The sequence below is a fragment of the Quercus suber genome, unplaced genomic scaffold (genome assembly GCF_002906115.3).
Source record: "Quercus suber isolate HL8 unplaced genomic scaffold, Cork oak 2.0 scaffold_582, whole genome shotgun sequence".
Lineage (NCBI taxonomy): Eukaryota > Viridiplantae > Streptophyta > Magnoliopsida > Fagales > Fagaceae > Quercus > Quercus suber.
In genome coordinates, this window is record NW_027070027.1 from 71,254 (window position 1) to 80,855 (window position 9,602).

Sequence of the window (9,602 nt, forward strand, 5' to 3'; positions counted from 1 at the left end):
CTATCTTAAATATTTATTGTGGGGCCAGAAAATCAGGCAGCCTCGGTCCACCTCAAACCAGGCCCAGAGGCCCGCGCCGAGGATGCATGTGGGGTCCGAGGATGAAAGCGCGGTGTCCGGCCCCCAAGGAACATATCCGAGGACGACCCCGCCCTCGGACATCTGAGACCTCGGAAGTACCCGAGCACCACTCCACCAAAGGGGGGGTCATCTTGAATATCTGAGGAGGAGAGGGGCAAATGCCACGCGTCGGCGACGGGAGCACGGTAAGGGAGCAAGTCTCAGGCGAGCTGTCACCTCCACATTGAATGCCCTCAACTAACGTCCTGGCCGCATTAATGAGGATAGGACCTGAACAGTGCTGCCTTGGGTGCTGCAACCCACTAGAGGAATGGGGATGCGGCTGATGGGACAGGCTCTCAAGTGGTGGCCTGACTGATCAACAAATGGAGGGTTAGGATCAGTTTAGAGAGGTATATAATGTAAGGAGTCTCTCCTGAAAGGGGGACGAGGGAGCTGCATTAAGAAATACTGTAGCGACTTGTGTTCTCTGGACCTTTGTAATCAGTCTTAAAAGAAATGATAAGAACGCCAAGCCTTGGAAGACATGCCCGAGGAGGATCCTTGTGCATCCCAATTCCCGTTTAGGTTGATAAGTCCATATGCAACCATGCAAGGCAATTGCATCCCTTACTAGGGCCTAGTTCTTGAGCCCACTCTCTATAAATTCATTGAAGGGCAAGCTGGGCTTGGGTCCACTCTCTTAACCTGAAGAAGTGCCCCAAATCCGGTCCCTACATTTATAATCCACTTAATAATGTAAAATTTACAAAAGAAAAAAAAAGTGGAAAAAAAAATTTACCTTATACTTGATTTCTTCAACATAAATTACCATACAAAAAGAAAAAGAAAAAAGAAAAGAAAATGATAAATCACTCAACAGTCCAAAACTCTAAATACTAATAACTATCTTAAATATTTATTATCCACTTAATAATATAACATTTACAAAAAAAAAAAAATAAGATATTATTAAGTGTTGTAAGATGTATTGAGTTAAAAAAAAAAAAAAAAAAAAAAAGGTCACCATTTTTTATTGGATGGTTTAATGTTTCATACCTATTCTTACCAAACTCAAATTCGTTACTAAAACACAGTATTCTTTTTTATTTTTTGAGAGACTAAAACACAATATTTAACTATATGTTTATGTATCATTACATACCTGTGTATTATTCGATTCATAAGCATCTTTGATACACTCTTTGCCTATTAGTATAAGAACAAAGTTTCTCTCCAAACTAGTTTGGAGAGAAACTCTACAAACTCATCGTATATATTTATATTGAGTATGAATTTTGAAAATCTAACCGTTAGATTGCATGTTCTTATTACATCCTTAATGCTTATAAAATTTTAAGAAAATCAAAGATCAATTGCTATGTCATCAAATAAATGTTATAATTTCAAGTTTTTCTAATTTTAAGTTGTATATAAAAAATAAGTTAATTGATCAAATAGTAAATAATATCCGATTTGAACGAAATTTGATATGCATGTTAAAAACATAAGGAACATAAAATTTAACGATTAAATTTTCAAAATTCACACAAAAAAAATATATGAGAAGTTTGAAGAGTTTCTCTTCAAACTAATTTGGAGAGAAACTTTCTTTTTAGTATAACCATTGACCAGAAAGTTTTCGTGAATGAGAAGAAAAACGTGTCCTGCTATTGGAGAACCCACCACGCTTACTTTTTGACATTGAGGAGCGAGGACCAAACATAAAATTGGGTTTTTATTTTTATTTTTTTAGATTTTGGTATTCGGATTGAATCGGATTTAAAATTTGGAAGTAATCGGACCGAGTCGGAATTAAAAAATAATAATAATAATAATAATCGGACTGACTCGGATTTTATTTATTTTTAAAGTAATCGGACTTTGTCGGATCCTACTTTTTGAGAAGACATGGACATAAAGCTTTTTAGTTCCTCCAGGTTTTATCAGTTCCCAAACAAACACTTTTGTCTCAAAAAAAAAAAAAAAAAAACATTTTTGTCTTCTCAGTTCTCACTACTCTGTTTCTTCTACAAGTGTATCTGACGGTCAAGATCAATTCGGATCAATTCGGATCTGGGAGTCTGGGCCAACTATAAAACACACCCAATTCTAGATTTTTAGTACTTGACAACTTGTCTTTTATGTATTACTTGTCAGAACTTATGTATTACTATTACTACTTTTACTTTTATGTGTGCAAACTATAAATACATCTTGGAGAAAGGAGAACACAGTAGCAGAACAAAAACTCAAACGCCCTGTCTTCTTAAGAGCAGTGGTGTTTGTCACAAAATTGGGAGTTGACTGGCGGCGGAGTGCGGCCGTGATATTGGTGGAGGGAGCTCAATCAAGTTCTTGCATTGGCGTAACCAAACAAATGTATGTTTTCTTTTCTTTTTTGACAACTTTATTGCTGTTTTTTTTTTTAACAACTTATAAATACTGTTTCAGTCCGTAATAAAAATTTTAAATTGTGCTAGCCTTTTCATAAACTTATAATTTTATTTATTTATTGAAAGTTAGAAAAAATTATAATTTTTTTAAAATTTTTTTTGAATGTGATGTGATAAGTGTGTAACAAACAAATTTTTTTTTTTTGTTTTCTACCGTGTTTCTTCAAGGTTTTCAAAGGGACTAATCACTGTTTGTGCCGAGTGACCCCAACGAAGGATAACAAACAATATTTACTTCCATATATTAGGTAACTGAATATTTGAATTAGTGTTTTTTTTTTTTTGGGAAAACGAATTAGTCTTCTTCTTGGCTGAAACAGAGGACTTGTTGTTATTCATATCATATCTTCCGGTTTCCTTGTCTTTGAAAATGCTATGTTTGATTCAATGTTTTATAGTTATGTCAATTTTATGGCTAATTAAGCTCCTAGGAATAGGATTACCCTCATAACACGCACAAACAATTTTCCCTCCTCTATTGTCATCGACTAATATTTTTCAAGTGTAATATAAATGTAGTAGGTTATTGTTTCCTAATAAGACCTAGGTATAAATTTTCAATTTTGAGAGTTCTTTTGAGATTAGCTAATGAATGCCTAAAATGGAATAGTGAATAGATTGCCCTAAGGCATTTATAAAAGTGAATATGTATATAATTCTTGGAATGCAATTCTTAATGAATTAGGTAAAAGAAGGTACTCAACTGGTATTTAATGTTTCCAACAGAGATATTTGGGATTCAAATCTTCTCATCCCCAACTATCAAAAAAAAAAAAAAATGTCAAGGAATGTATAGTTTATAGAACTTTGAAACTACTGTTGACCTTGAATTTTGATATGGAGCACTAAACTCTAGTTCATGCTAAATTTAATTGGTGAGATAATATTTGCCTAGTACTCTGGAACCAAAATACTTATCCTACTAAACTTTTGTCTCGACTTAAATTCTAAATGACTTTAGATTACTGTTGGTAAATAAGTGTGGCAAGGGTTTTTTTTTTTTTTTTTGGAAACGGAGCATGTGTTGCAAGTTAAGTTACCTACAAACTTGTAGTAATTAGATCCATGTTAAAATTATGAAATGTAACCATGCTTTGTTTACCCATTTGCCTCTTGCTCTTTAGCTTGTCCTTCATTATTGTGGCATGAAAACATTTTGGACATTTCAAATTTCCAACTTTTAAGCTTAAAATAGTTTAAATTTGTCTCACCATCTGTTGTATTACTTTTGTAGGTGTCAATAGGAAGCAAAAAAAAAAAAAAAAAAAAAAATGCAATGTCCAGAGATCTTTGCACCTTTACCTTCTAAGATACAATATGAGGTAAATTCAGCACTACCAACTTCTTCTAAACGAAGAAGATTAGTATCTGAGGTTTGGAATGACTTCAAAAGAGTTGAAGTTGATGGGGAGCACCGGGCCATATGTAAACATTGTCTCAAGCACTTTTCAGGGTCAAGCAAAAGTGGGACCACACATTTAAAAAATCACTTGTCAAGATGTTCGGCTATACAATGTGGAGAATCATCTAAACGAAGAAGGTTAGTATCCAAGGTTTGGAATGACTTCGAAAGAGTTGAAGTTAATGGGGAGCGCCGGGCCCTATGTAAACATTGTCGCAAGCACTTTTCAGGGTCAAGCAAAAGTGGGACCACACACTTAAAAAACCACTTGTTAAGATGTTCCACTATAAAATTTTCTACTCTGAGGAGGATGGCAATTCCAATGTCAACTTCTACTTCAAATTCTGCTTTCAGTATTGAAACTACGTCAATCAATCCAATCTTGAATGGTTTGGATCCTGACATTGTAGAGGCCTTGGTTTGTGGGAAGGAATGGTCAGAAAATCCTATAAGGATGTAAGTATGATTTCTTTCATTAAGAATTTAAGATCATTTTATATGTCTTCTATGCACTCCATAACTTCCTTTTTTTCATTCTATATAACTTCAGCACATCTAACGGGGACAATGAACACTCTCCTGAACTTACTCATACCTCATTTGTTTTGGCGGGGGCTTCTTTAAGCTTGGAAACTCAAGAGGCATAATCTCATTCTATCATTTGTTTTACTATCTACATTTCTTGTAAGAAATCATGTTTGTGTTGACATTGCTTCTACTTGCAGAAACATGCTCCCTCTAGTGCCAACATGGAACTCATGCTTACAAAGAATAGGGTGTAAGTACAGATTTCATTCATTAAGAATTTAAGATCCTTTTATATATGCTTTCTATGCATGCCTTAACTCCCTTGTTCATTCTATATAACTTCAGCACACCTAACAGGGACAATGAACACTCTCCTGAAATTACTCAGAATTCAATTGTTTTTCCATGGGCTTTTTTAAGCTTTGAACCTCAACAGGCAAAATCTCAGTCTATCATTTGTTTTACCATCTGCATTTATTATTATTATTTTTTTAAATGATGTTTGTATTGACATTACTTCCATGTGCAGGAACATGCTCCCTCTAGTGCCAATTCAGAACTTAGGCTTGCAAATCATAGTTCAACTTCATGTCCTGAGCCACTCCCAACTGGTCATTCTTCATTTGTTTCAGCGGGGGCTTCTTTAAGCTTGGAAGCTCAAGAGGCACAATCTCAGTCTATCATTTGTTTTAATATCTTCCTTTCTTATTAGAAATGACGTTTGTTTTGTATTGCTTCCACTTGTAGAAACATGCTTCCTCCTGTGCCATCATGGAACTCATGCCTGTAAATCTTAGTCCAACTAGTGAGTCTCATTCTTATTATATTTCATTTAAGGTTTGGATGAAACAAACCCCATTTAAGATTTAAATGAAACAGACCCAAAACTCAAGGCTTATAAACTCTAATGAAACTATAAGGTTTAAATGAAATTCATCTAAAACTATGAGGTTTAAATGAAAATTACCTAAAATTTGCCTAATAAAATATAGTTGGTTGCAGTGTACCAGAATCATCACCCTCCTTCTTTGTTCGATGAAGTATGGAGATTAGAAAATATTGGCAAAGATGGAGCTTTACATAAGCGTTTGAGTTGTGAAAGCATCAATACTGTGAAGGATTTTTTGACCCTACTCTTCATAGACCCTGCAAGGCTTCAAAATGTAAATAAAACTGCACTTACCTCAATTACTTTTACTTTTTAGTATTCCTTACTAATTTTTGTCTAGATTTCTGAATTTAAGGTAATATTCTGTAAAGAGTGATGCATTGTTGCTTCGAGAATTAGAAATCAGAGTTTGTGAAAAACTTAGAAGTTCAGAGGGATTAGATCAGCTCCCAGCCTTGAAGGAATTGATTTCAACAAACATGCCGCAAGATTTTATGGAAGATGCAAGTTTCAAGGTTATTTTGATCAATTTTTAGGATTCGGGGTTATTTTGGCTATTTTTTAAGTTTCGATGGTATTTTCGTCATCTTTTAAGTTTCGGGGGTTATTTTGGTCATTTTTTAGATTTTAGGGGTATTTTGGTAATTTTTAGCTCATGCGACATAAATATAAATCTATGTTGGTGGTCAAATGTTGCTTCTTGCTCAAGCAAATATCTGCATTTCGCTGTCGTTCGTCATTTTTTAAACAACTTGGTAAAAACGCGGCTATACCTTTCACCTTAGGCCACGTTTTAAACACGGCCATAGGTCCTGGTCTTAAGCCGCGTTTGAAAAAGTGCGGCCGATTTGTGGACCAAGCTTTGCCCTTGAAACTGGTATGTTGCAATTGCCACATAATGTCTAAGGATCTCATCTGCATTGCACATGACCTTTGGACACATGTTGCTTTCTTTTTGCTTTTCCAATAAATAAATGTCGATGTTTTTTTTTATTTTTATTTTTTTGAGAGAGAGTTTCAACATATGAAATTCGCTCTTGATGATAACTTTTTATCATTAGACCAAGATATTAATAAGTTTTTAGTGTTGTATCCATATACTTGTTTGCATTTGTTAAAAATCTGAAAATGAGAAAGAGTTTACTGATTTAACAGCCCTTATGTTTAGATAAATCAAGATGTCTGCTCATTATTGAGGTTGTTTTTCTGTTTTTCTCTTTGGATAGAAGCATTCATAAGAGAAAATGTTGTTGGTGCACCATTGGGATACAGACATTTTGATGTTAGCTTGTGTTCTCGAGTCAGGCACAATGTGTATCTCTGTTGAACATGCATTGACATGGCTGGCCATAGAAACATCCCAATTCAAGTTCCATTGAGACATGGATACCTCTTGGCCATGTCAGATGCTGCTATCTGTTTGTCTATTTCCTTAGTGTTGTTGTCTGGAGCTAGGGTTATGTTTTGTTTTGTATAATATAGGGTCCAAATCAGTGTTCTGAGCACAATATACTTATAGTTACATACTACTAAAATTTATGTCCCATATATACTCATACATTGAACTCCTACGTGATCTTCTGTGAACTCAATTTATGTCCCTTTAGCTCTCCTTGAATGGAGTAATTACAGTAATTTTTTTGGACGTGCAGATACTTGGCACAGGTATTTCAGCTAAGATGTGGGAAGTCACTGTGGAGCATGCTCAGACATGTGTACTTGAGAAGAGGATGTTCTTGTACAGCCCTCCAAGTTCTCAACAAAAAAATGGTGTGGTCTTTAATGTCGTGGGACAAGTGATGGGACTACTTTTGGAATGCCAGTATGTTCCAATTGATAAGCTGTCTGAAACTGAGAAGGCACTCCTCTTATTACCTCAAATCTGGGTTCTTTTTCTTCTTCTTTTTTCCTTTTTTTTTTTCCTGACTTATCAACCTTTTCCATTAGGCTGATGCCCACAACTTGGTTATTTCTGCATTTAAACACTTGGGGGAAGTTGTTTCTTTTGACGATGAAGCCTCTCTTGTGGGCAGCTCTTCACACTTAACCAATGTTTGCACTGCAAGCTTGCCCAGGACAGAGAGTTCTAACGTGAGCAAGTTTATGGCTTCTCACAAGATTGGTGCATTCGATTATACACAGCAAAGTGCTGCCATTGGGAGAGCTCGGATGAGATGGACAAAGCTATTCAGCATGTTAATATGGTTCTCAATACGTGTGGCATTAAGAAAACAGGTTCGAGAACTTCCGAGATACAACAATGGGTTAATTAAAAAAAAATAAAGCAAAAGAAATTTAGCTCTCTCTGTGATCTTCTGTGAACACGATGAGGAGTTCCAAGTCAAAAAAATTTAGTTTCATTTAGCTCTCTCTGACCGAACTCTTTAGTTCAGGTGGTGCATTCCCAAGCCTTAGTGCTTGGAGGTTGAATGGGGGGAGGGGTTTATATATATATATATATATATAAAAGCTCTCTCTGAGTGGAGTAATTACAGTAATTGTTTTGCACATGTGCAGGTACTCGGCACTGGTAGGCCAGTTAAGATGTGGAAAGACACTGTGGAGAGTGCTCAGACGTGCGTGCTTGAGAAGAGGATGTTCTTGTACAGCAGCCCCCCAAGTTCTCCAGATATCATTTCATCCATCTATTCTGTTGGGGGCAGTAGTGGTTTTGATGATTATGACTTGCCCAGTGTTGACAGTATGGGTCTCAGATATGAACAGGCTTCAAGTTTCTTAGAGTCCATGAAACATTCTTTCGATGACGATGATCTGAAATTTTTTTATACTGGTCTCTTCTAACTCAGAATGTCAATTCAGAATTGCAATTAGATCTTTAGAGTGCTGATGACAATTTTCTGTCGGCAAGTGCTGCCATTGGGATAGTTCAGATGAGATGGACAAAGCTATTCAGTGTGTTAAAATGGTTCTCAATACGTGTGGCTTTAAAAAAACAGGTTTGAGAAATTCCGTGATACAGTAATGGGTTATGAAAAAAATAAAAGAAGAGAAAAGCAATGGTTAGATTACACTTGAAAATATAGTGTTAGTGGTGCTGCCGCTGGAAGTTTGCGTGCAGTTTTAGTGAGACAAGTTGGAGGTCTTAGTAGACGTAAATACAGTTTTAGTAACTTCATCTTCTAGTGAAAGATCATAGAACTGCCTTCCTGCTATATCAAGTTGAAAATATGTGGATGTCTTTTTTTGACAGAATCAGGGCAAGTTTCTATCTTTTTCTGGTATTGGTTTTGCTCAAATATGGAAGCAGTAATGCCAGTGTGCATAAGATTCTGTAGCTTTCCTATTGGGTTATAATTCTGTATGAGATCGTTTGTTCAATAAAGGTTATTTTTATGTCTTAATTCATAGTAATGCCAAGAGCTTTATAACCATTGGTTATGGTTGGTCCAATGGTACCATCTGCTTACCTAGACCAGCAGATCAATGGAGACAGCTTATGGAGCCAGTCTCTGGGAGCGTTAGTATTGACCAGTGCTTGAGCTGGCTAGAGGGGAAGAAAGCTTGATTTTGGATGGTTACTTGATAAACAAAATTAACCTTTGGATGATAATATGTGTGATTCAATAACAGAAAAGAAACTTAAAATCTGGAAAGGCTAGACTGAGTACAACACGTACCCTTTTTAGGATGTATTTTGATCCTTCAGTGTCTGATAAGAATAGTAGCTAAGTATTCAATAAGAGCATGGTTATGCATTGCAATATTTTCATCTGAGCTGGTTAATCTATACATGCAAAACATCTAATTTAAGTTCTGGTTCGGTCTCATTGAAAATCAAAGAAAATCTAGGTCGGCTTTCTCAGAAGATTTAGAGTTAACGCAGTCATCGTAACAAATAATTTTGTAACAATCTTCTGAGGATCGTTGCCAAAAAAAATGTGGACGTGACTCCTTCACCTTAATTTGAAGGATTTGGTTTCTTTGAGGATATTAAGGTGATTTCATCTTAACAAGGCGATATTCTGAAATTAAGATTTATCAATATCGTTACCAAAGGCTCATTCTGCGGCGATAACTGAATTGTATTGTCAGCATGTTTCGACTTAATAAGGCACCTCATTATTTTAAAGTCTTTGTTTTTTCAGTAGATATGGAGGTGAATTGCAATTTGTCCATACCTCATAATTTGACTTGATAATGATATGTACTTTGCCGCCTTAACAGGTTCAACGTATTTGTTTTCTCAGCCTGATATAGAGATGACTTCAGCTTGTTAAGGTGAACAGTACTGACTTGACTTGAACAT

General features: G+C 35.7%; 1 protein-coding gene across 3 annotated transcripts; it reads left to right on the top strand.

Annotated features, from left to right (window-relative positions):
- The first annotated feature begins 2,025 nt into the window (after positions 1 to 2,025).
- On the top strand, positions 2,026 to 8,727 carry LOC112011061 (uncharacterized). Of its 3 annotated transcripts, none has more exons than XM_065764761.1 (12): positions 2,026 to 2,442; positions 2,685 to 2,764; positions 3,751 to 4,374; positions 4,469 to 4,559; positions 4,644 to 4,696; positions 4,792 to 4,882; positions 4,976 to 5,110; positions 5,194 to 5,251; positions 5,449 to 5,609; positions 6,988 to 7,194; positions 7,283 to 7,570; positions 7,853 to 8,727. In XM_065764761.1, exons 3-12 carry the CDS (start codon positions 3,788 to 3,790, stop codon positions 8,135 to 8,137), a joined length of 1,956 nt encoding a protein of 651 aa, XP_065620833.1. In that variant the 5' UTR covers positions 2,026 to 2,442; positions 2,685 to 2,764; positions 3,751 to 3,787; the 3' UTR covers positions 8,138 to 8,727. The 3 variants fall into 3 exon arrangements, with proteins under 3 accessions (XP_065620833.1, XP_065620835.1, XP_065620834.1); XM_065764763.1 differs by having other exon boundaries at positions 4,804 to 4,882; XM_065764762.1 differs by lacking the exon at positions 2,685 to 2,764.
- The last annotated feature ends 875 nt before the right edge of the window (positions 8,728 to 9,602 follow it).

Bases quoted from the DNA above. Each gene is read 5' to 3' on its own strand.
- LOC112011061 (XM_065764761.1), top strand. From the start codon at position 3,788: ATGCAATGTCCAGAGATCTTTGCACCTTTACCTTCTAAGATACAATAT. The intron at 4,375-4,468 runs GTAAGTATGATT...ATATAACTTCAG, and splicing joins TCAGAAAATCCTATAAGGAT to CACATCTAACGGGGACAATG. The intron at 5,111-5,193 runs GCACAATCTCAG...TTCCACTTGTAG, and splicing joins TAAGCTTGGAAGCTCAAGAG to AAACATGCTTCCTCCTGTGC.